Genomic DNA, 27,125 nt, shown 5'->3' with positions numbered 1-27,125 from the left:
GTTTAATAAAACGGAGTCGACTGCAATGTAACACGAATCAAGCGAGCTCCCAGACAGAGGCAAACTTCTTCCTGGTAGGCTCCCACCCTCCACCCGCATGACTCATCTTCCACCACGTGAAAAGGCCGAGCACAGGCTGAAAAGGCCGAGCACAGGCTGAAAAGGCGAAAACGTCCTAGCAAAGGAGCGAAACGCCTTTCCAACGCCCCCTCCTCCCCCTCTCTCTTTGTGGCTTTGCTCTCCGGCCCAGGTCTGGGATTCTTGAGGGGGCCGGTAGTTTGGGAGGGCTCCACGCTGAGATGAAGGGTCACTTTGACAACCAGCTTTCATCATTTATTATTTATTGCATTTAAAAAATAGTGAGACTCTCCTCGCCTCTTAGCCCCATCACTCCTGTTTTTTTCCCGTTCTTGTCTGTAAGGGGGATTTCCCTTCCCCAAGTGCTCCCTAGCCCACATATCAGAGGATACTCCCATCCTTTAACCGAGAAACCTGCCCAGGCCATGTCCGCAGCTGGCCCCACCCAGGCGAGCATCCCCAGGAGGTCAGGGAGACTCACTGGTCCCTAAGCCCCGCCCATGCTCCTTCTCTCCCGCGACTAGAGTGGGCCAGCCAAGCCTGCCCCGGCTTCCCCTTTCCATTCCCATTGGAGATTCCGGCCGTTCTTTCCCTGGATGCTACCGCTCATTGGTCCAGGCTTTCCGCGGGACCGCCCCCTCCTTTGAGCCACGCCCCTTTCCGCCCAGCCCCGCGATTCTCTCAGCTAGAGTCGCGCCAAACTGGGCGGAGAGTCTCTTGGCTGTGCTCATTCGCCTCTCTCTGCCTTCCTTCATCCCTCCCTCCCCGGTCTGGGCGGCGGCGGCGGTGCCTGGGGGCTGGTGGGTGGCGCGGCGCAGCGCAGAGCGGCGCAGCTGCGGGGCGCTCAGGCAGGAGGAGCCGACTCATTGTTCCGGCAGCCGTAGCCGCAGCCACCGCGCCCCTGCCCGCCTCTCTCTCGTTTCTTTATCTCCGTGTCTCTCAGTCACTTCTCGTCTCCGCTCCTCTCGGCATCTTCCCGGGTTTCGGGTGGAAAGCCCTCCTTCCCCTGTTTCCTCCCTTCCCGCTTCCACCGCCGCCGCTACAGCATCCTTCCGAGCCCGGCCATGGAAGAGCTGGACCAGTCGCCCCTGGTCTCCTCCTCGGGCGCTGCCTCGGGCCCGGCCCGGCCTCAGCCAGAGTTCAAGTACCAGTTCGTGAAGGAGCCTGAGGACGAGGACGAGGAGGAGGAAGAGGAAGAGGACGAGGACGAGGACCTGGAGGAGCTGGAGGTGCTGGAGAGGAAGCCGGCCGCCGGGATGACTGCAGTGCCGCTGCCGGCCAACGCCGCCGCGGCGGACGCGCCCCTCCTGGATTTCGAGAACGAGTCGGTGCCGCCGGCCCCTCGCGGGCCCTTACCCGCCGTGCCCCCTGCAGCTGCAGAGCGGCAGCCGCGCTGGGATCCCAGCCCCGTGTCCTCGTCCTCGCCATCCCCCCCGCCCTCCTCCTCCGTGGCCGCCGCAACCCCGGAGGAAGACGAGCCCCCTTCCCGTCCCCCGCCCCCTCCCCCAACGACCAGCGTGGGTCCCCATCCGGATCCTGCACCCTCTGCCTGGACCCCGAGCACCCCGGCGCCAGCCGCGCCCCCCTCCACTCCGGCCGCGCCCAAGCGCAAAGGATCGTCGGGCTCTGCTGGTGAGTGAGCGCCCTCCCCCACTCTGCCCCGTCCCGCCTGGGGGGAGGTGGAGCTGCGGCGCGGAGGGGAGGGTGTCGGGGGTCCTGCCTGCTCTCCCTCCCGCCCTTCTCCAAGCCCCTGGGAGCTTCGTGTACCCCTGCCTGGGAAGGAGGCCTAGGGAGGAGGGTGGAGCTGGTGGTCATTGTCATCTGGTCCCACTCCGGCTTCCTCATTGTCTGCGTCTCCCTTGCGGGGACCATGTGCGTCCTCCTCACCCCGCAGCGTCTCCCACCCTTGCCTTGCTTGTTCCCCCTTTGTTCCAGCCCCACTCCCCTCCCTAGAGTTTGTTTAACTGGAGAACGGAGGATGCCTGGGGTCAGTAATGGGGAGCCGGGAGGGGCGCGGCGGCTTTGGGCCGCGGGGGTGGGGAGCGGCCCAGCCCTCCCGGCCTGTCTGGAGAGGAGGCCAAGTCTTTCTGGGGTAACCCCGCTGCCGCCGCCGCCGCCGCCTCTGCGTCTCTTCCCTGGCCCCTGCGGTGATGGGGAAGAGCGCCCCTAGCGGCCTAGAGCGCGGGGGCCGGGGGGGGGTGGGGGTGAGGTTCTGGCGTAGCCTTCGCGCCACCGCCCAGTTTCCCGACTGATGCGCTGTGATGTGGCGTCTGTGCTTGCGGCCGCGGAGCGGGAGCGCGGCCGTCCTTTAACTGCGGGGCCGTCTCTGGAGGAGGAGCAGACCTGCCAGTTTTCTGTGCCGCAGCAGGGGATGGGCGCATTCGGGCCCTTTCGGGGCCCTCCTGCGCTCCTGAAAGGACATTTAACAATGGCAAAATGGTTGGCACGTTAAAAAAAAAAGCAAAAAAACACTAAACAACCCCCCCCCCCCCCAACCTGTGGATTCTTTGATTAGAACCAGCCAATCGAGAACAGAAACATCAATTCTGAGCTGTCAGTAATTTTTTGGGCGTATTTAACACATTTCCCTTTCTGTTCAGGCATTTGAAATGAGCGTCTTGTCTGTGCAGCATCTTATTGTCTAGGATTTTTAAAAAATGCATTTACATATATTTGCATTAATTAGTAAAGATGCAAATTTTAATTAAAAGACTGAATTCTACAAAGCTTGGGAAGAGGATTACGTCAGTTCTTTTTGTGTGAATACTTGAATATGTGGTAGTTTTATTTTTTGTGAGCCATCTTAGCCGGGAGTTCCCTTTGAAAGGAATCGTGAAGCTTGTCAAAAGCTTAGACTATTTGGTGACACAGTTTTGATTAATACAGGGTTTTATTGAGATAAAGACAGTGATGGTTAAGTGATCAAGAGCTTATAATTACAATATAATTTCCTGCAGAAATTTATTAATGAAAGCAGAGAACTTCAGAATGAGAAGTTAAAGATAGTAGATATTAGGGTTCATTCACTCTCCCATTTTCTGTATTAGAAACATTTATTTATTTATTTTTCGTAGAGGAGGCTAAAGGACATTTGGGAGATGTAGGAATAGATGGGAAGATTAAGAAAGTATGAAAGAAAGAAACATTTGAAATTTAGACAGAAGTTAGACAAAAGAATGTTATTTAGCGATTTTACAAAGATTTCTCAAAGTAATTGAACTTAAGAAAAATGATGATTGAAATATAAATATATGTGTATTTTATATATTAAATAAATAAATATAAATGATGAATATAAAACTTTTAGTATCCCAATCAGTACTGTGTTCAGAAGGCAGAAAAGACTTATTTGAAGATGATCTTTATTCAGTTCTGTTTAGCTTTTATTAAAGATCTGTCCTCTGTAGCACAACTAGATACTGAGGGATATAAATTGAAAAATGACATAGAACTTGCCCTCCTCCAGGAGCTTAAATTCAGGAGGGGGGGGGGGGAATAGAAGGAACACAGAGATTTGTATAAAGGATGACGATAAATGACAAGTTCCACATAAATGAATGCTATTTTTTACATGAGGAAACTGGCCCATAGAGGGTGTCAAAAGTATCTTGCCCCAAGATCACATAGTAACATACCTTGGATTTGAACTTAGATAATCTCCCAATGTAATATTCTTTTAATTATACCAGTTTCTCCTTGTGCTTTTAGAAAGATAAAAATCTCTTAAATATTAATATTAAAATTTTAAGAGGTGTAATGGTCTTTATCACTATGCCTAGTGCAGACTCCAAGAACCACAACCATAGATGGGTTTGAAGTGTTCAGAAGCTGTCGTAACAAAAGAATAAAAGGAATTCTGATTTGTGACTTCTAACTCAGGAATTATGTGTGGACTAAGAAAGTTATCTTTTGACATGCTTTTTACCTGGTCTCTTTGCTTGGCTACCTTTTTTTTTACTTTGTTAAGCTATTGTGGCATTCTTGTAGGTGTATTCAGCCTCCCGGGACATGTTTCCCCTAAGTAGAAAAGATTAAACAATCTCTATTTTTCTCTTTTTCTCCCCCTCCAATAAAGTTTGACTTGGAATTCTGAATTCTGTCAATTGAAGAATTATTTAACCAGTTTGTATTGGTTAGTTGTTAGAAACATTTTCCAACCATGAATATTCAATGAGATTATCTCTTGCATCATCCCATATTTAAAATGGTGCCTACATCTTGAAGCATAGTGATAATGACCATCATAACTCTATTTTAGAAGAATTTTTTAAAGCCTACTAAATTATATAGATTTGAGTCATCTCCAAAGCTTTTTTTTTTGGGGGGGGGGCGCAGGGAATGTTCTTTTCTAGAAAGAATAGTTATGGCACAGAAATTAAATTAAGCCTTAACAACTTTTGTGGAGAGGAATGTCATTGGGTTACTTACTCAGTGTGGTATACTTTCTTGCTAATGACTAATGAAAAATGCTTTTGTGCTAACTAGGTGCTCTGAATCACTGCTTCAACCTTGACTTGTCTTTTTCTCACTTTATAACCTGATTTTTTAAAATACTTTTCTGGAGTTTTCTTAAAATATAATGAAGTTCTGACCCTTTAAAGGAACTCACTGACAAAAGTAGAATTATTGAATTGTTATGTTCTGAAAGAACACTCACAGTAATTTAATGGCTTAAGTTTTATATTCATTTTTTGAAGGTTATCACCATCTTATATAACACTTTTTAGTCTTGATTTCCCTTGACCTGTTTGCAATATCTTTCACCTACCCTTTTTTGGAAACCTTTTCCCTTTGTCATTCTTGAAGCTGTATGATTTCCTTCCTCCCTTCCCTTCCTCCTCCCCTTCCCTCCCTGCCTCTCCCTCCTTCCCTCCTTCCCTGCCTTCCTCCCTCCCTGCCTTCCTCCCTCCCTGCCTTCCTCCCTTCCTTCCTTCCTCCCTTCTTTCCTCCCTTCCTTCCTCCCTTCCTTCCTTTCTTCCCTCCTTCCCTTCCTTCCCTCCCTTCCTTTCCTTCTTTCTTTCCTTCCTTTTTTTCCCCTTTGCCGGTTCCTCTTTCTTATTTGGATGTACAATTTGTAGTCTCCACTAACTGCTGTAATAATATATTCCTTTTATAGATTTTTCTAAAAAATTTTAAACTATCACCTCTGTAATAGATCAGTTTTCATTATATATTTAATCACAATTTTTTTTTCCTAGACTTCGTAAATTCTTAGTTGTATATATGACTCATCTTCTGTAAGTTTTTTTGGATAGTTCATGAAGTTGGTAACACAAGGGAGATAAGTACCTACTCCTGTTTAATCATGGTTTTGATTTCTTCTGCTATTTTATGTATTCCTCATGGATTTAACATATAATTGATTGTTCCAGTATCAATTTAGGAATTAAGTTGAGCTGGTTGAGATAGAGGAAAAAACATTGAATTTGAGATTGGGAAGACCTCTGTTCAAACTGCAGCTCTGATACTTGCCAACTGTGCAACCTTAAATAAGTTACTTCTCAAAGCTTCAGAGGATAATAATGATGTTTTTCTCACAACACCTGTGTAGGCTGGGTAGTGTTTTTTAAAATTTTTAAAATTTAAAGTGCTATAAAAATGTTGAGTAATATAGGATTGTTGTTTCATAACTAGCTCCCTCTGCCCATTTTGCTTATTTTGTTTATTGATATCACAGTTCTCTAACATTTAGGCTTGAAACTTCAATTATCTTTATTAATTTTTTAATTTCATTTTTTTCAATAGATAGAAATAGTTTAGGAATAGCCACTGTCTTGCTACTTATTCATTTATATTTAATATTTCAATGATTACACAGGTGGGTAAAATAACTGCTTTGTATAATTAAATAAAAGCATTGAGTTGTAAACTCACCTTTAGTAAGCTTGCTCTAAACATCTTTAGGACAATCCATCAGTAAGAAGTTTGATTGACTTCTTATTGCTGCTAAGATATAACATCAACTAATTTCTTTGACATTTAAAGTCAGAGGCATTCATACCTAAGGTGTAATCCTGCATATAATAACCATTTCTGACCTCTGGGCTTTTGTACCTACTGTACATGCCTGAAGTGCTTTTGCTTTTCATCTCTACATTTTGGAAGCCTTAGTTCTCCAAGTGTCAACTCAGGTGAAACCATTCTTATTAACATTTTTCCCTAAACCCCAAATTACTTTGTATGTATTTTGTACTTATTAATGTCTGGAGTATAGTAGATGCTTAGGTTTTTATTAAAATTCATTGATATAAATGAGTAATATACTCATATTTATCTTAATGAAACATACTTTTGTTTATCCTTCAAACTTTTGAGTGTCTATTCCCGCTGTTCCCAATTCTGGTATTAGTGAAAAGGGCACAAATTGCCTCTATTCATATCTTTCACAGTATTTTTAGATTTAGATGACAACTCAGGTTTATCAGAATGACCATCTTAAAAATTTTCTAAAAGTGGTTTTGCTTCATATAAAAGGGAAACAATTGTTCTGTTAAGATAAATGACAAAATACCAGATTGATGATGTCTATTGATAGATTCACTAATGACATTTTTCCATTTTATCTGTTAGATGATTAAAAAGTATAATTAGATTAACAAACTTTATGAATGATACCTCTTCTGATTTATTTGAGAGAAAAAATACAGGAATGTGTACAAATTTTCTTAAATATAACCTCATTAAAAATTGTCTGGTGAACATAATAAACTTGACTGTGACTTGTAGAATCTTAGAATTATAGGGTTGAAAAAAGTCTCAGCATCTATTAGGTTCACCTTCTACTTGAAAAGGAATTCCCATTAGAACATTAACCTATTTGGTCTTCTAGAACACATGACCTTTCAAGGCAGCCTCTTCTCCATTTTTTGATAGCTCTTTTTTTTTTCTCCTTCTGAGTTACATACTCAGAATTTGCCTCTTGGATAGAGGCAAAGAAGTTTAATTTCTCTTAAACACATCTTTCAGATATTTGAAGAGGATTATATCCTCTCTCCTCCTTCTACCCTGGTTCTCCAGGCTAAAACATCTCTAGTTCCTTTAACCTCTATCCTTATGTGAAATATATTGGCTTCCCAACTTGGAATGCTTTGAAAGTTTTAGTGAATTGCATAATCTCTTATGATGACTTTTCTTGCTTGAATATTTCCCATTGACCACAGCCAGGAATATAGTGAATTCTAAGGATATTTTGGCCTTAATTGTGCTAAATATTTAAGCTTTAGTGCCTTTGTTTTCTTTCACACAGGGAATTACATTCATTCATAGAATGATCTCCCCAGAGGTTTGTTAAGAGTAGCAAAATGTAGGTAACTTTCATTTTTCTTTACTGCCATTATTTTACATATGTTTTTAAGCAGAAAATCCTACGTTAATTAGTGGACACTGTAAAGAATATATATATATATATTTTTTTTTTGATATAATAATTTGACAAACATTTGTTGTGTCTGCTGTGTGTAGAACTGTGTTAAACACTGAGGGAAATACAAATCTTAGCTAAGACACCATCCTTGCCTTCATGGAACTCAGCAGTTTGGTAGAGAATTATGACATGTATGACAATTGTAATATGCAGTATTTTACATTATTTCATATTGTGAAGCAAAGCTTTTGTTCTTTATGAAGTATAATGAAAATTTAGATTTGCAATGCTCTGCGTGCATACTTAATAACTGAATATGTGAGATAGAGAAGAAAGAATCAAGATTTTGACATGGGAAATTGGTGATACCACTGTTAATGCTTTTGAATGTATTGAGGTTAGTAAAAGTCTTTTGAAAGATGAATGTAAGCAGTTGGAGGTATTAGTTGAGAAAAGAGAATCAGCTGGACTTGGGGATTTTGTAGTTATTTAGATACAAGTTAAAGTTGAAACTGAATGGTCTTTGCCAAAGGAGAGAATGGAAAGAGAGAATATTAATATTATACTTTTGGGAATGCCTCCTTTTTTCCCCCTCTGGTTTATTTTTGTAGCTATAGAAAAGTTAGTTGTTGTTGTTTTTCCAGAGGCAATTGGGGTTAAGTGACTTGCCCAGGGTCACACAGCTAGGAAACGTTCAAGTGTCTGAGACAGATTTGAACTAACGTCCTCTTGACTTCAGGGTTGGTGCTCTATCCATTGCACCACCTTACCTGCCCTTTTAAGTTAGTCTTAAGTGACAACCATTTTGGTTTGGTTTCTCTAGACCTAAATTTAAAGGCTTTTATTTATTTATTTATTTTTATTGCATACTAACCAATACATCATTCCTGTTGCAATATGTTTGATTTATATCTCCCATCATGACTTTCAAATGTTATGGTATAATTGCATTTTTTAATATTTCCTATTTGTTAAGGCCATCTGGCCCAAGTGGTACATGTTATGAAGTTCGTAAAGCTGTTTAGTCTCTCAATTCTGTATAAACAGCAACTGATTTAAGTCTTTGCTTTGGGAATGGAGATTTTGGGAAAGAAATGGGAATGAGATGTGGAAACTGATGTCAAAAGATTGCAATTAATGTAGATGTAGATGTGCACAAAGATTGATTGCAGTTGCTGCAGATGTGCACAAAGATTGATTGCAGTTGATGTAAATGTGCACATTAGCTTTTTTGGAGGAGGGTAGGGATTGCGGGAATTTCTGTTTTTGAGCTCTGGCTATTGCAAGAGCTTCAGAATTATTGCATCTCTTTGGAGAACTAGATGATGTAACTTTTTCAGCGTTTTCTAACTGCTTTTGGAAATACAGTACTTCTGCCCAAATTGCTTGTAATTAAATTCTGGTGATAGGTTGCATTTAAGAGTGAAAATTGATTTGATGGAAATGTAATTTTCTAAAACTTAATGAGTAAGATGGCTTTTACTATTGTTTATATTGGCATATAAAAGGAAGAAGCTGCATTTGTTTAAGAATATTCTACAATTCAGATTTTTGACAATTTCTCCATCCTTCTGATTTATTTTACTGTATTTTATTCCATTGACAAGGAGAAATTGATAAATGTTCAACTGCCTTAAGGATGCCCACAATTCTCCATTAAGACAAGTTACTGTAGTACCAAATTTAAGTAATGTTACTGCAAAATGATTGATTCTATTTAATATTAGTTTATTTGGTTCAGCTATTCGTCTTCCAAATCTCAGTTTTATCTGTGATAATTTAAGTGAAGGAAATCTATTGAGAAGTTTCCTGACATGCACCTGACTATTGTAGATGTTTAATAAATGTATGTTGATTGCAGAACAAATATATTCACTTTATCCACATTCTTTACAACTTTATGTATATATTTTCTTCATATCCATACTCAGTCTCAGTCTTTACAGATTTAAGTCCAGTTTTTTTTTTTTTTTTAATGTGTCCTTTAGGGCAGTTCTCATTGGCCATTTTGTTTGCCAATTTTTAGTGGCAGTTAAATGGCTTACTGTTTATTGAGTGCCAGGCTTGGAGTTAGGAAAGACATCATTCTATATTCAAATCTGGCTTCAGACACTGCTGTGTGACTAGGCAAGTCACTTAACTCTGTTTGCCTCAGTTTCCTTATCTGTAAAATTAGCTGGAAAAGGAAATGACAAATCACTCTAGTATCTTTGCCAACAATGCCCCAAGTGGGGCACAAAGTCAGATATGACAGGGAAAAAAAATGATTGAAATACAACTTGTGGAGATCTTTTACTAAATCCTCTTCCATTATTGACCATATCTTTATAAAGTAGTACTCCAGATATTAGGCATGTGGTGTCATAATTTATAATTAAGAAAAGTGATACCTTATCTTAAGATGTTGATTATTTAGTTTATAGAACTGTTAACCTACATTTAAGTTCATATTAAGAAATTTTAAAAAATAATTAACACTGTCTCTTTGAAGATATGGGTCTTTTGCATAAAATTTCGGTAAATATAAATTATAATGAACATATAGCTGTATTTAAGTTTTTGGTTTAATGCAAGTTTTCATAGACTATTTTTTTAAAGTTTTTTTAGTCTTGACTTTTTCTGTGTGAATGTTTGTCACAGTCTTGTGCTAACTCATTATGAATCATACACTAGCTTGCTTCCTCTTGCTCCCAATCTCCTTTCAACTATCTATCTTTATTTCTGCTGAGGTTATATTGTATTTGTTTTTCAGATGAGACCCTTTTTGCTCTTCCTGCTTCATCTGAGCCTGTGATGCACTCCTCTGCAGGCAAGTTCTTTCTGCTAGTCTTGTGTCTTAAGTATATTCTATCCTTTGAATCTTTCATCTCATTAATCTTTTACAGAATAGTTTGTGCTTACTAAAATTTAGCATGGGTCCAAGAATGTTTATAATATGTCAGGCTGTAAATTTGTAGTTTCATACTCAGTCTTCCTAGATGACAGATGTAAGAGGAGATGGGCAGAATAAGAATATATATATATATATATATATATAGGAATTCTTGGACCTTTGATTTACACATTAACAATTAATTTTTCCTAATAGATATATTTGCTGATAGATGAAACATTTTAATTGTTGCATTAACTTTCTTAATCCTATTTGTAAATGAATGCCAGGATTAGATCACGGAATTATCCATTGCTTTTTTGTCCCCTATACACTGCCAAACCAAATTTCCTCTTTTCTAAAACTCATTAAAAATAATTTTCCCTACTTGTTAACACTTAAGTTCTTTTCTAGTCTTTATTTCTGTCTTCGCATTGCATGAAATTTCTTCTTTTGTCACATATATAATAATTTTTTGGTTGCTGGGCAGTAGCTTTAAATCAGTCAATTATTTTCTAACTCATTTAACATCCTTTTTATACTGTCATTTTAGCTAACTATAGGTGATTTTTTTTTTTTTACTAATTTGAATCTGTCATAAAGTTTGCATTAACTTTTAAGAACACTTGCATTCTCTAACTTTCCTTTCTGTCCATGGTCACAGAAAAAGTTATGAACTTGAAGGAGCAGCCAGGTAGCACTCTATCAGCTGATCAAGAGGAACTTACATCTGTACTTCTTGAAACTGCTGCTTCTCTTCCTTCTCTGTCTCCTCTATCAGCTGCTCCTTTTAAAGAACATGAATCTTTTGGTAACTTTCCAGCTGTATTATCTACAGAAGAAACACACCAAACTACAAATGAAGTTTCTAAAGAATCCACAGAGAAGGCAAAAAATCCATTTGTAGATAGCGACTTCAGAGGGTTTTCAGAGTTGAGATACTCAGAAATGGGATCTTCATTTGAAGGGTTGCAAAAAGCCGAATTATCCTTCAAAGAAATCCCTCAGGAAGAAATATTTATGAAGAAACAAGATAAACAAGAGAATTTAGTCAGTGAGACTCTCCGCCAGTGCCAACAAGATTTGCCATTAGCTCTCATTAAATCAGAAGAAAAAGACAAAGTTATATTTTCTGAAAAAGCAAAATATGATAAAGACAACATTGGTGAAAGGGAAGTCATAGTACCTTCCAAGGAAGAGGCTCCTCTAAGGGAAGAATATGTAGATTTCAAACCATTTGAGCAAGTATGGAAAGCAAAAGATACTTACAATGAAAAGAGTAATATAGAAAGTTTTCGAGATAATTTAGATAACAAGTTGGAAAGCATTGTAGATGAGAAATATGTTGCAGATAGTCTTAGGAAAAAGAATCATGACAAAGACAGTGAAAGCAGCAATGAAGATAATTCTTTTCCCAGTACTCCAGAAGCTATAAAAGATGTTTCACAAGCATATGCTTCTTTTGAACCTGATGCAGTAACAGAAAACCTTGCAAAAAAAGATCTTTCTCTCTTAGAAGACCAAACTTCTGAAAATAAGACAGATGAAAAAAAAATTGCAGAAAAGCAAGCTCAAATTGTGACTGAAAGTAATAGTATCAAAACAACAAACCCTTTTATTGTGTCAGCACAGGATCGTGACAGAGATTATGTCTCAACAGATAGTTTATCAAAGGTACCTGTAGAAGCCGGAGCAAGCATACCAGAAGGTCTTACACCAGATTTAGTACAAGAAGCACATGAAAGCAAAATTAGTGATGCTACTTCCACAAAGCTGGTTTATGAAACAAAAATGGATTTGGTCCAAATGTCTGAATCTTTACAGGAGTCTGTACATTCTGTAGCTCAGCTTTGCCCTTCATTTGAAGAATCTGAAGCTACCCCTTCACCAGTTTTGCCCGACATTGTTATGGAAGCCCCACTGAATTCTGTAACTCCTGGTGCAAGTGCTTCAGCTGCTCAACTCAGTTCATCTCCATTAGAGGCTTTTACACCTGTTAATTATGAAAGCCTAAAACTCGAGTCAGAAAACCCCCCACCCTATGAAGATAGCATGAATATACTCTCAAAAGAGATATCAGCAATAAAAGAAGAAAAGAAGGGACCTGAATGCATTAGTCCAATTGTTGAAGAAACAGAAGCATCATATATTTCTATTGCATGTGACTTAATTAAAGAAACAAAACTCTCCACTGAATCTGCTTCCGCAGACTTTACTGATTACTCAGAGATGGCAGTAAAAGAAAATGTTTCACAGCCTATGCCTGACCTCTCTGACCTGGTGGAAGACTCTTCACCTGAATCAGAACCAGTAGATTTATTCAGCGATGACTCAATACCAGAAGTTCCTCAAAAGGAAGATGAGGCTGTGCTGCTTGAAAGAGAAAATTTGATGGAAAATTCACCGTCACTGGTGATAGAGCATGAAAGTAAGGAAAAACTCAACGCATCCCCTCCTACCATGGGAAAGCCATATTTGGAGTCTTTTCAGCCTATTCTGGATACCTCAAAAGCAGCCAGTGCTCTGTCATCTGAAGTTACTTTCACAGTGGTGAACAAGGAGAAAATTCCTTTGCAAATGGAGGAACTGAATACCGCAGTTTATTCAGATGAAGACTTCTTTGTTTCTAAGGAACCAAAAATAAGAGAAGCTGAACTCTTTGCCGATTCTTCTCCAATTCAGATTGTAGAAGATTTCTCTATAACCGTCAGCTCAAAAACTGTTACTCCTGCTAAATTGGCTAGAGAATTCACTGATGTAGAAGTATCACTGAAGGGTGAAAATGGTAGTCACCAAGAAGTAGTAGTAAGCTCATCGCTTTGCTCAGAATTACCCCATGACCTTTCTCTCAAAAATGTACCTATTAAAGCTGAAGAAAAAATTCATGTTTTGCACAAAGCTCCAGATGGAGTCTCTCAAGACATGCCTGATGGATCCAAGGGGCTTTCGTTGCCTACAGATGTTTCTGTTTTGCCCACTAATGCAGAGATAGGCAGTATAGTAAAGCCCAAAGTTATCTTGAAAGAAGCTGAAGAAAAAAAGCCTTCTGTTACAGAAAAAGAGAAAAGAGCACCTTCGGCTATATTTTCAGCAGAGCTGAGTAAGACTTCAGGTAATTTTGTAACACTTTGTACTTACTAACCAACCTTTTTCTCAACTGGCATGTTATGAATTTCCATGTTACATTTCACTACATCCTATCTAATACACTACATTTGTTATGATGCTTCCTTGAAATCATGATATCAATTCTTATAATCTTTTCTTTCCTACCCTCCTTGCCTTTTCACCCTGTTTTGGCTACTTCACAAGTTATTAGTTCATCACTCAATACATAAATTCTCGACTACTAAAACAGAATTTAATGGTTTGTTCATAATATGGGCAAGTTTTTTAGACCCATTATGATTGAGATTAATGTCTTAATTTTAAAGGAAGAAATCTTAAGCAAGTATCTATTAAATGGTTTCTATTATGTGACATATTACTCTAGGCTTTGAAGATCCAAATACAATACAGTGATCTTTCTAATGAGGAAGGCAACAAGTATGTATGTAAATACAAATATTATACACTTTATGAAGTGAATACATACAAATACATACAAAGTATTTAAAAACAAAGTAGAGGGGAGGTCACTAGCAGCTTCCAGAATTAGGAAAGACTTCATTCAAAAGGTGATGCCTAAGTTGCATCTTAAAGGAACAGAGAGTGTTGGAATGAGATGGAGGTGAAGAGAAAGTCCATTTCAAATGCGAGTATCATGAGAGAGAAATAGAAGTCCAATGTGAGTTGATCACAGAATGTGGGAGACCAAATAAATATGCTTTGAAAGATAGTTTGAGACCATGGATTTTATTAAAAGCCAAACAGTTTATATTTTCTCCCAGAGGCAATAGGAAGCCACTGCAGTTGGTTAGTTCTTTGCTTAAGGAAGCTTCCTTTGAAGTAGAATATAGTATGGACTAGAGAGGGAGCAAGATTTGAGATGGGAAAACCAATCAGGAGATTGTTGCAATAATCTAAGTGAAAATGAAAAGGACTAGTTGCAAGAAATGTGGATAGAAATGGCAAGATTTGGCAACTTGGTAAGACAGTTGGGGTGAGGAACAATGAAGAGTCCAAGATAATACCAAGATTATGAACCTGAAATACCAGGATTTTGGGCAAAAAGTAGTGAGTTTAGTTTGGTTTTGGTTATTCTTAAGAGGTCTCTGGGAAATCTGGTTTGAATTTTCTGATAGACCATTAGTGACAATGAGACTGAGTTAGCAGAGGAAACACTTGAGCATGCATCTGTAGATCTGGAAGTTAATTTGTGTAAAAATGGTAAAAAAACTTCTGGACTTGATTTAGTTATAAAGAGATACTGTGGATCAAGAGTTGTTAAAGAACCTTTTTTTGTGTCCTAAACTCCTTTGGTGGTCTAAAGTCTCTTTTTACAGAATTATGTTTTTGTATGTATAAATAAAGTAAAATAAGATTACATAGGAAGCCATTGATATTAAAAGGGTTATCAAAATTTTAAAGAAGCAAATTCATGGACTCCCTGAAATTTGTTGGTAGATTGTTAGGGAGATATAATCTAGGTTTTGAGTCCCTGGTATAGAGGGAGAAGAGGGCCCAGGATAGTACCTTGCAGAATAACTCCAGTTAGGTGTGATAATCATCTATTCTATATTTGTTATCCTGATTTAACATTGACCTTTGTAAGCAAAATAATTATATTTTTAGTCAGGAATGGATATTTATCTGGCACCTGTTATGTGCCAGCTACTAGGGATTTAAAGAGAAAGGTACAAAGGCAGTCCTTGTTCCCAAGTATCAGGGACTCTCATAGTCTTGTGAAAGAGGCAATATGCAAATGTACAAGTAAAATATTTTCAGGATAAATTGAAAATAATTAACAGAAGGGAGGCACTAGCATTAAGCGGGATAGGCTTCTTATGGAACATATGATTTTAACTGGGACTTGAAGGAAGCCAGGAGATGAGGATGGGCGGGGGGAGGCTAGTCCATGCATGGGGGCTAATTAGTGGAAGCGCCTCACTTTGGAGATGTAGTGTCTCATAGGAGAAACAATAAAAGGAGGCCAGTGTTCCTGGATTACAGTGTTTATTGTAGGAATGTATAATAAAAGACCCTTGGAAATGTAGGGGATGGTCAGGCTGGGAAGGGCATTAGATGCCAAAAGAGCATTTTACATTAGGAAGTTCTAGAGAACCATTGCAGGGTATTGGGATAGTTTGTCGTTGTCGGTGGTGCTAACACAGTCAGATCTTTGAGATTAATGTGACTGCTGAGTGACATGGTCTGAAGTGAAGAGGAACCTGGCCTAGTAGACTAACCAGCAGGCTGCTGCTGTGGTCTGTGATGAGGTGATGAATGCATGTGACAGCCTCCTGGCAGTGTCAGGAGGAAAGGATATGTTTGAATGTAGAGAGGGGAAAAAAAAATTGAGGATGACATCTAGATTGTGAGCCTGGGTGCCTGGAAGGATCTTGGGAACAGGAATAGTTTGGGCAGGAGATGAGTTGTAGTTTTGGAAATGTAGAGTTTAGGATGTTTGGGACACATGTAATAGGCAGATTAGGTAATTAGGAAAGAGGTGAGGATTATCAGCATAGAGATGATCATTGAAACCTGAGAGCTGAGGAAATCATCAAAAGAAATAATTGGAAAATGAAGAGATGACTCAGGGCAGAGCTCTGGGGGACACCTACTGTGAGCAGCCCTGGCCTGGATGATGATCTAACAGAGGAAACTTAGATGGGTTTGGAAATGGAGTAAACTTGTATCCTTGTTAAGAATTGTTATCTCTTCATGTAGTACCAGAGATATGACAGAAAAAAATCCACTATATTTAACTTCATGATATAGTGAAAAGAGCACTAAATCTGGAGTTAGTGGAATTATTTTTGAATCCTAACTTGTGAGATCTTGGGCAAATCACTTCCTCTCTCCAGACATCAGTTTCCTTATCTGCAAAATCAAGTCAATTGGATTTCTAAGGTCCCAGCTCACTTTAAAAGGAATTTTGATTTGTCTTTTACAGGTGTATTATGACTAAAAGTAGAAGTCAACTTATTAAACAACAAAAAAAAGTATTGAATATTACAGAAAAATTCTCCATAAAGAGACTTCTTTAAAGTGGATTTTTTTGTTTTTCATAATTGGTTAGTTTTCATTTTAGCAATTTTAATGAGATTAAGGAAGAAGACAAATGTTTACTATGTTCCTGATATGTCCCGGTATTGCTTTAAGTACTTTATAGATAATTACCTCACTTGATCCTCACAACCACCCTGTAAGGTAGGTGCTATTAATTATCCCCATTTTCACAGATGAGGAAATTGAGGCAATCAAAGGCTAAGTAGTTAGAATCATATAACTTGTGTCAGATATGAAATCAGGTTTTACTGACAGCAGGCCCCTTGCTCTATCCTCTGAGTCCCTGAATGGGATGAAGATTAAGTTCACTGAAATCCAGTCCCTACTAGAACTGACAGTAGTTTTGTTTTAAGATGAAAAACGATACCTTGTTGAAAAATACTTTTATTTTGGAATTAGAGATTCACTGTACGGCCTTGGACAAAGTCACTCTCAGAGCCTCAGATTTATATTGTACTAGGTGCTTTATCTATAGTCTGTGAACTTATTGTATTGAATTTATTTCTTTGCTCTTTCTTTCTCTTTCCAATTAAATGATATTCTTGAAATCTCTTGCTTTCTTGTCCTCTTCAACCAGAAGCCTGGATTACTCTTTAACAGGTCTGGCTCTCCCCCTGCTTTTCTTCTACTCTGTTGCTAATGACATGGTGCTGTTGGAAGTCAGGTAACTGCTGATGAGGGTTAGAGGTTCACAGATCCCTGTATATAGATTTAAGTGGTTCTGTAATATTGTATGGGTAAAAAAAAAAATACATCTGTGTATTCCATAACTTCTAACTGAAATTTAATATTTCTTTCACTTATGAATGAAGGCAACAAATATTTTTTCTGAGAATAGGGCCATAGACTTTATTGGATTGACAAATGAGTCAATGACACATAGCTATGAACCTCTGATTTAAGGAAATCGTAGGAAAATCCAAAGGGACATAAATTATACTAAGCTTTCATCTCTTGTTAACAATGGTAGCCATTTGTATGGGTTAATTTTGTGGGGAAAAAACAATATTGTTAGTTCATAACTCAAGCTTAAGGAATTTTTGTATTGTTTGGGGAAAGCAGGTACCAGTCTCTATTATAACCCAGAAATCAGCTTTTTGTTAGACATTGTCAGTCACCAGATAGGAATTTCGCAATAAGATTTGGGCAACTTTTAAGTATGACAGCAGGAAATTTCCAGGCATGTCAATTCATTTCCTTTCATGCTCTTTGGAAAATTATAAGATGTTGATGGTTTCATTGTAGAAAGGAGATTTCGTATTTGGGAAATTACTGCCAAGTTTTCAAAATGCTGCATAAGAAAAATGAGTTGCTAGCTAGGAGATACAATAGCTAACTTGTATAATATGTAAATGAGGTCCTAATGCCTGAAATTACTGGGTTGGTTATCGTTTACCTTCCTCATTAAAAGTTTTTTCTGGTAATATACAAATTTAGATTTTTAGAGCTATTTTTGGTATATAAAAGTTATCCACATATTCAAAATCAGTTGGACATATACATGTAGGAAAAAACTAATTGGTCCTGTCAAGATGGACTCAGTAGGGACAGCGAGGTGGTGCAGTGGATAGAGCACCAGTCCTGAAGTCAGGAGCACTCAGACAGTTAATACTTCCTAACTGTGTGACCCTAAGCAAGTCACTTAACCCCAATTCCTTAGTGCCCCCTCCCCCCCCAAAAAAAAGATGCACTCGGTAATATTTTGACCTCATTAATATTTTTGTTAAATCAGTTAACAAATTACATAAAATGAAATCTACTTGAATGGAAATTTCTTTTATGCAGAACTTTTCTGCAGTACTGAACTTTAATTTTTAAATTTTTGTTAGAAAAGGGTATATGATATAACCTTTTTATAAAAGCTAAAGCTAGAAATCTACTGAATTTTAGTATTAGGTTTTAGAATTTCTTCTCATTTTCTTGTCAGCGAGCAGTTTTCATTGCATCATTGTAGACTGAGGTGTGATTGGAGAACGAGCTCTGTTCTCATATTCCCTTGTTTTCCCCCAGCCACATATTGTATACCCTCACTAATGGCTTATGGTGTAGAGGTAACTCAGGGTTTTTGAAAACTATACCAGCAGAACTCAGGCTCTGGCAGGGTCTGCCAACCTGGACAGACTTCAAGGACAGTTCCCGTGACAGACTGTACCTGCTGTTTAAGGACCAACCTGAATATAGGGGAAGCTCTTTATTAGAAAGATGACTACTGGGTGTTGAATTCTTAAGCCATGATGACTTAAAAAAATATGCAATGGGTATTGGTTTTCAGCAACCTTATTGTGCTTTCATAGAGATTATTATATATGGTGAAAGGAGTGGGGGCAGAAGGTATAAAGAGTAAATTTTTTGATGACACGCAAACACCAGTTTAATTGTTGGTATTCTCATATTCAATCTTTGTCTATCAGTGCTTTAATACTTACTAGAGAAATCACTCACATATCAACCTTTCTGACATCAGTAAAATGTAAAGAAAAAACATTAGTTGTAGTTAAATGGAACAATGATTCACAGAGGTGGGCGAATAAAGGAGTTGTTTGAGTTGGTTTCATTGTTTTCTAAAAGGTAGCATTTTTCCGTGGGATACTTGGTTATCTTGCCTGGTAGTGCTCATAATGAGCTTAAGCCAGTGTAATAATCAGTTGCAGGTTTGGTTGCACAAGTTGAAGTAGAAAAATTAAATTGCATAAAGAACTTGAGAAGGTGGGTCTTCCTATTGAATCCATCTACCTTGATACTTGATAATTTAATGTGAAGATGGCCACAGGGAGAGACAGAAAAATATTTTGGATATTATTTTGGAATTAAATAGAGAATACAAAGATTTATCTTGTCAGAAGATGCATTTTTCTCTCACCCACAGATGAGGAGTTGGAAGATTTTGGCAAATTCTGAATATTAACAGAAAATAAAGACTATTTTAAATAGGTGGAAAATAATTTGAGTACTGACATGAACATCACTTATCTTGGCTCATCATTTAGGAGTCAGCTGTCTGCAGTCACCTTTTCTCATCCTTGCCTGGTTAAAATGAAGTTTGGAATCAGTTATTGAAGAAGGAGAAAGGAAATAGCTCCCATTATATATATAGTGCTTTAAAGTTTGCAAAATACTTTAGATTAATTTATTTGATAGAATTATCCTGTGAAGTGATTACTACTGGTAATATTCCTATTTTAGAGATTAGAACATTGAATAAGTAGCAGAGGTGAAATTTACCATATTCCTATTCTTGTGTTCTTTGCACTATACCTTAAGGGCGGCATATTTTAGTAGCTCTGCTTTCATCTATTTAAACGAAGTATGACTTAGAGCATTATCACTTTTTAGATAAACATAAAACCATGTAAAATAGTCATGATAAGAAGACCAAAAGGAATACAAAAATTCTTGGATGTCTAATTGTTCATTTCTTTGCTAAATAGAAAAATATGGGTAATTATTTTAGTGTGAATGTTATTCTCAATAACATGGAGGAAGATAACTGAAGATTACAAGCAGTACTGTCTTGTTAAAGGGACAGTTGGAGGATATAACTAGCAGAAAGCTTTGTGTGAGCTTCCAACCCCTCTAGCCTGATCACCTTGACCGTTTATTGAGAAAACCAGAAAAACAGATTTCAAAATGGAATAGATTGTGGTATAATCTCACTTTTGATAATAAAGTCACCACATTGAAGTTCCTTTATTGAATGTGTTATGTGATGAACTTAGTGATACACTGGAATGAATATTGAGCTTTCCCTTAATGAGAGGAAAGGATGTAGGTTCAAATCCTCCTTAGATGCTAACTAGTTGTGTGACCTTGGGCAAGTCCCTTTATTTTCCTGGGTCTCAGTCTCCTCATCCATAAAATTAGGAGGTTGGACTGGATGGCATTTTGAGTTCCCTACCTGTTTTTAAATAGAGGAACATATGAACTTAAGAAGATGAAATTGAAAATAGTGATTATACCTGCCCTGATACATAGAAAAGATATGATGCATCCCAGAGATGAGAGGGCATTATTTTCCCAGTTAAGATGTAAAACTTTTGTTTTTAAAACTTTTGAATTTCAGATTTTCTCCCTTCTCTATGCCCTCCTTCCCCATTAAGAAGAGCTGTGAAATTGTGCAAAATATTTCCATAAAAGTCATGTTCTGAAGGGAAACATAGATCTTCTCCCCCCTCAAAAAAAAAATCTTTGAGAAAAATAAAAATTTTAAAAAAAGTTTATGCTTCAATCTGTTTTCAGACACAATCATTTCTTCTCTGGGTATGAATATCTGTAGCTGATCATCCCACAACACTGCTATTATTTTGTGTATAGTATATTTCACTTAAGCAGGTTTCCCAGATTTTTCTGAGACTATCCTGCTCATTTCCCATAGATCATTAAAATTCCATTATAATCACATACCACAATTCAGCTATTCCCCAATTGATGAGCATGACTTCAATTTCCAATTCTTTGCCCTGAAAAGAGAGCTACTCTCTATATTTTTGTACATAGAGGTCCTTTTCCTGTTTTTTTTTTTTTTGTTTGTTTGTTTTGTTTTTTAATCTTTTGGGATTCATTCCTAATAGTGGTATTGTTAGGTCAAAGGATATACATGATCTTATAGCTTTGGGGGCATAGTTCCTATCTTTTGGTTACTTATCAATTGGGGAATGGCTCTTAATTTTTTTTTAGAAATTTGACGGTTCTCTTATATGTTTGAGAAATGAAGCCATCATCAGGGAAACTTGCTTCAAAATTCTTCTCCTAATTACTATTGCTAACTGTATTTCCTTATTTATTTTCTCACTTTTTACCCTGATCCTCATCAAAAGTGCTTTGCTACTGATCACTCCCTATCCCAACATATTCTTTTTTCTAAACCCTTAATACCTTTCCCTTCCTGTTTTCCTTTAGGGTGAGATAGATTTCTGTATCCATATTGAGTGTGTATGTTATTTCCTGATGAAAATGAGATTGACTCTCTTTCCCTAGAAAAATATGGGTAAAAAATTATTCTTCCTCTTTTCTTCCACTTGCACTTCTCTTCTTGCCTTTTTTATGGCAGATAATTTATGCCCATTCCAGAGGTGGGAGAATTGGGTACTTAGTTATTAAATTGTCTTAAAGGGAAACAAATTAGAAAAAAATGACTGGGAAAAGAGCACAAATGATATTACTTTAAAAAAGCAATGGGTAATGTGCAATGGAATAGTCAGGGATTTGGCCTCCTGTGAACTTGATCCCCAGTACTTCACTTTCTTGGATATTTTCTCGTCTTGAATGAAAAAGTTGACCTGAGGGAGTGGGATAGGTCTCTTGAAGATCTCCTGGGGATGTAGTTTTTAAATGTAATATCTATATTTTTTATTTATTTCATTAAATATCTAACAATTATATCTGATTTTGTTTCATTGGGGAATGTTAGAGGCAATATTTGACACTTGGCCTAGCCAAAGTCTGTGATACAGCACTATCCAAATTATGAAGATTTTGAAATACAATATGTATTCAGTAAACAATTGCTGAGAGATTGGTTAGCTGTTAGTACAGTAGAAAAGGTTTTAATTTAATAATTATGAGAGATACAACAGAAGCTAGTGGAGAGCTATTACGAGTCCAGAAGACCTGGATTCAGCTTTTGTTGAATTCTTTTAGTTCTAGTTCAACTAGTTTAACAATCCTCTAGTTCAACTCTTTGTTATGCCATTTGGAATTTTCTTTGCAAAGATATTGAAGTCGTTTATCATTTCCTTCTCCAGATCATTTTATAAATGAGGAAACTGAGGTAAACAGGATGAAGTGACTTGCCCAGGATCACATAAAAATAGTAAATGTCAGGCCAGACTTGAACTCAGGAAGATGAGCCTTACTGATTACAAGTCTGGCTTTCTATTCATTGTGCCACCTAGCAGTCGTTCAAGTATTGGCCCCAATACAAGCTACTTAAGACAATTCTTTGGTTATTAATAGCAGAACAGTTTCCTGTCTAATTTGATGTAGTGAATTGTCTCATTTGGATTTCTTACACAGGTAAAAATCATTGGTTATAGTCATTTTAGCATTTTTGCCAGTTTTTCAGAGTGAAATATATAGTTGTTTAAATTTTATTTCTGATTACTGTTATTAAGAGTATATTAATAATTCTTTTGAAGACAGTTCTTATCCTTTGACCACTATCTTTTGTAGAATGGTTTGTAGTTATATTTATGTTAATTCCCCAATGTGTATTTGACAGAAAATTTGTTATTTACTTCATTGACCTGAAAATGCTTAAAATTTTTTATATCAGTTTTGAATCGCACTGTTTCTTGTTTAGTTAAGATTTCTTGCATTGTCCCTATTTTAAAATAATGTGACCTTTTTCTCATTCATTACTGTGATTATATGATGTAAAATGTTGGTCTCATACCAAATTTCTGTCAAATTTCTTGTCGAATAGGGAATCTTTCCCTTCTTGTTCTTATGGGTAGCAAAGACTGGACTATTTTTGTTGGATTATAGATTTGAGAGTTTGGTAATTTTTTATTACTTATTTTTTGTATTATCAGTACCAAATAATTTTCGTGTTTATTGCCTCATAATAATATAGCTTGAAATCTGGTAATGTTGTGCTCTGTTAAATTTTACTTTTTTATTTTTTGTTTCCATTTTTGAAATGTTTCTCCAAACGAAAATTGTATTTTTTTTCTTGAATCCCCTTTATTTTCTTCGATTATACTGGGGTTTACTTTTTTAAGCACCTAAACTGCTCTTTTTTGAAATAGCATTCCAATATTTTTTTCGGATTTTCAGGCAGCATAGTACAATGGAAGGAGCATTGGTTGAGGTTAGAGCACCATAGTTTTTCCTGCTTCTATAAAGCATCTCCTTTGGAAACTTGATTGGTGTAATATTTTCATCTTTATTCTGTTTTCATGAGCCAATCGTGACCATTAAATCTTACTAACTTATATTTTCATTTATTTCTGTAAAGAATATTTTATAGATGTATTTATGTCTTACATATATTTTGATAGGTTAACTTCCAAATAGTTGTACACTTTTGAATGCAAATTAGATTTTTTTTGTTAATATTGACTATAATGTCAGCAAGTATTTATTAATACTATACAATTATTATCTTATTTTAGTCTCACAACAACTAAGAGCAGAGTATTATTATTATTATCTCACAAATGAAGAAATTGAGGCAAACAGAGGTTAATGACTTTGTCTGGGCCGGGTCTTTCTGACTCTCGGCCTACTTTATGTGCCACCTAAGCCATCCTTTTGTACAAATGAAAGTAAGGATCTTGCATTCTAACTTGGCAAGACAATACATAAAAGAAAACTAGTATCTCCTCTCCCCCCTGCCATCGTAGAAATGAAGATAAGATTGGCCTTTAGTAGGGCTTCTGAAAAGACCCATCCATTTAAAAGGAGAAGCTTTATAAAAGGAGAAGTCATTATCTAGTATCAGTCTGAAGAAATATTGGGAATTTGTGTCGATTTATTTTGCATCCTATGTATTATAGTCATTACCTTTCTGTCTTTGATTCACAGTTTTCTATGTCATCTGCAAATAATATTGATGTTTCTTTGTGTATATTGGATATCACCCAATGTCTGTCACAAAAAGTTTTAAATAGATTGACTTTGGGGCATGTTGTATTCATACCTTTAATTCTATTGTTATTCTTGTAGTTGCAATGTCTAGAATTATCAAAAAATAGTGGCATGGAGGCCATTTTTTGCTTTACTCTTATTTGCATTAGGGAAAACTTTTGTTTACATTTATTATATTAAAAAAGATGTCTGTTTTTAACTTTAAATGAGAAACATTTTTCTGTCTTTTTCTGAGTCTGTTGAAATAATTGACTGATGTAGAAGAGGTAGTATAATGCAGAAGAAAAACTGGAGGCAAAAGGCTTCATATCCTACCTCTGACACTACTTGTGTGACCTTGTCAGCTAACTGTGGACCTCTTTCTTCAGGATTAATAATAAGTAGGTTACATTAGATGGCCTTTAAGTAATTCTTATTTCTAGATTTGTGTTATGATTTGTTTTTGTTCGTTCTTTGTTATTTATGTACTAGTAATCCATATGCATCCGATTATTTTCTAGATCTTGACAGAAGTATTTGTTAGTGAGATTGGTCTCTGTAGCTTTATCTTCTCTAATATTGAGAGTGTATTTGTTTCGAAAAAGGAAGGAAACAAGTGTTAAGCACCTATTATATGCCAGATACTGTGCTAAATAATTTACACAGTATCTCATTTGATCCTTACAACAACGCTTGAAGATACATGCTATTATGAGGTACATGCTATCATTATCCCAACTTTACAGATGATGAAACTAAGCCAGACAATGAAAATGACTTGCCCAGGTTCACAACTATTTTGCTGATTAGGATGTCTTTTTTTTGCACTTTTAAAAAAGTTATTATTTTGTAGTCTTTAATTATAATGCTCACTTTATTGATCTTTTTTCTACTTGTTAATGCATATTTTCAGAGATGAAAATTTCCTCTGAGAACTGATCAACTTAATTTATTTTATAAGTTTCATTATTATTCTCCTCAATCTATTTAGTTATTGTTCCTATACTCATTCATGCAGGATGTCATTGTTTAACCTCTAATATTGTATCTTTTATTTCTATCTCTCTAACTAAATTTTATTTTATTGTTTTAAGGTTTATAGAAGATGTTTATTTTTGCCTTTTACATTTGTTTATAATTCCTTTATGGTCTCCCACATAATCAATTTCTATAAAAGTGCTATGGGATGCTGGAAAAATATATACTTTATAATTTTCCCATAAAGAGGTTACTATATGTTCATCACATTTAATTTTTGCAATATTTTCTTCATCTCTCTGCCACTATTTTGCTATCAGTATCTTTTGCAGTTTATCTAGCTTTAAAAAAAATGACCTATTAGGCCACTGGTTATATTTATTTAATTTTTTTTTTTGATAATCTGTGCTGTCTTTGAGAATAATTTAATTTCCCTTTTGATATCAGTTTTTATGATTGCCTTATTCATGACTATAATGCTTCTTTTGTGATCACCAGTTAATTTTGGTCCATTCCTTCATTTTCACTCTTGACTGTAAGATTGGAATGGAAAAAAATGGAAGGTATTGATTTGAAATGATAGAACAAGATTGTTTATCAGAGTTCCCTATCCTAATGAAATCATAATTCTGGTTATTATCTTTCTGTGTATATGTTTTTAGTATTTTGCAGAAAATTGTTAGTTTTTTTAAAAATGTATTTTCTTCAGACATTTAATCCTTTCACATTTAGGGTTATGATCAATTAAACTTTTGTATTGGATTTATTTCTTCTCCTTTTCTTTTTTAAGTCTGCCCTTTTCTTTACCTGGTTCTGTTTTTCTCTCATTAATTTCCCCTCCCTCAGTTATCTTGCCCAATCTTAATCTCACATTTCATCTCTAGCCCTGTCTTTTTTCCGTTCTGATAAAAGTGTGGTACTTAATCATTCTTGTCTTTCCTCTTTTTGCAATATGTCCTTTTCACTGATATTAATTTATAACATTCCTTTCCAAGAATTGTTGTTTTCATGACAATCCGTTCCTTGCTTGTTTCCCTTTTGACATCATTCTAGCATTTTTTTCCAGGAATGTAAGTACTCTGAGGTAGCATGGAAGATGGCTGAGATTGCTGTTATTGAATCTGATGGGCTCTGCCTGCTCTTTCCTCACATTATATTTGATGTCATGGAATTCTCCTTTTTAAATCTGTATTCTCTTATTCAGCTTTCTCAGCTGTACTCAACCCTAATGTATTAAACTTTTTTCTTCTCAGTTGAGATTACTAAGAAATTGTATTCCAAAAGCATCTGTTTTATATATCTTTTTTGCTGTTCAGATTATCTTATCCCCTCCTGCTTTTGTAAATTCTGAGCTGCCAGAGCCTTCAGTTTCTCCTACAAGCATTGACAAGAAATGAACGTTTCTTTATATAAGACAGAAAAATATATTTTGTCCAAGTAACTGTTTTAAGTATTAAAATTAACAGTACCAACATTACTTAGTTGTTTTCCTTTGTGAATTACCTTCTTTCCATTTTAAAAATTTTTCAGGGTTTCCCTTTTTTTTGCCGATTTGTTTTTTTTTTTTTTTAGTAGTGAGTTCCCTATATTCTCTCACCTATTGACACTGTTTTCCTTCTCGGTATCTCTAATCCAGTCTAATCCATGAATTTTTTTTTTTTTTAATACAGGAAATTTAAGCAAACTGGCAAAAAGATTTCCCTTTCTACACTCTTACCTTTTGTCTCACCCACTTGAAAAAACAAATATTTCATTTCTTAGTTCCTTCATTACTATTTGAACATAGCTAGCTTGTGTTTAGGCAATTTGCTTTTTTAAATACACAGTTGACCTTGGATTCTTTTTATGGAATTGCTCATTCTCGCCTTTTACTGAATCCCCTCTATTTTCTTCGATTAGACTGGGGTTTACTTTTTTAAGCACCTAAACTGCTCTTTTTTGAAATAGCATTCCAATATTTTTTTCGGATTTTCAGGCAGCATAGTACAATGGAAGGAGCATTGGTTGAGGTTAGAGCACCATAGTTTAAAAATCAGACTTTTCACACTTAAAATCTGTGATATTGAACAAGTCATTTAACTTTCTTGGGCCATCTGT

The 27,125-nt window shown here is 36.8% G+C and overlaps 1 protein-coding gene across 3 annotated transcripts in view; it reads left to right on the top strand.

The window, feature by feature from the left end:
• The first annotated feature begins 854 nt into the window (after nt 1-854).
• Nucleotides 855-27,125, top strand: part of RTN4 (reticulon 4) — a 64,509-nt gene continuing 38,238 nt past the window's right edge. The window contains exons 1-3 of one of the 3 annotated variants that reach the window (XM_031950480.1): nt 855-1,710; nt 10,194-10,250; nt 10,978-13,425. In XM_031950480.1, the coding sequence (XP_031806340.1) occupies nt 1,143-1,710; nt 10,194-10,250; nt 10,978-13,425 (3,073 nt within the window). In that variant the 5' untranslated portion in view covers nt 855-1,142. The remainder of the gene's footprint in view (nt 1,711-10,193; nt 10,251-10,977; nt 13,426-27,125) is intronic. The other 2 variants (XM_031950481.1, XM_031950482.1) reach the window with 2 other exon arrangements.

This window comes from Sarcophilus harrisii, chromosome 2, assembly GCF_902635505.1.
Source record: "Sarcophilus harrisii chromosome 2, mSarHar1.11, whole genome shotgun sequence".
NCBI lineage: Eukaryota > Metazoa > Chordata > Mammalia > Dasyuromorphia > Dasyuridae > Sarcophilus > Sarcophilus harrisii.
This window is presented reverse-complemented; position numbering and strand designations above follow the sequence as displayed.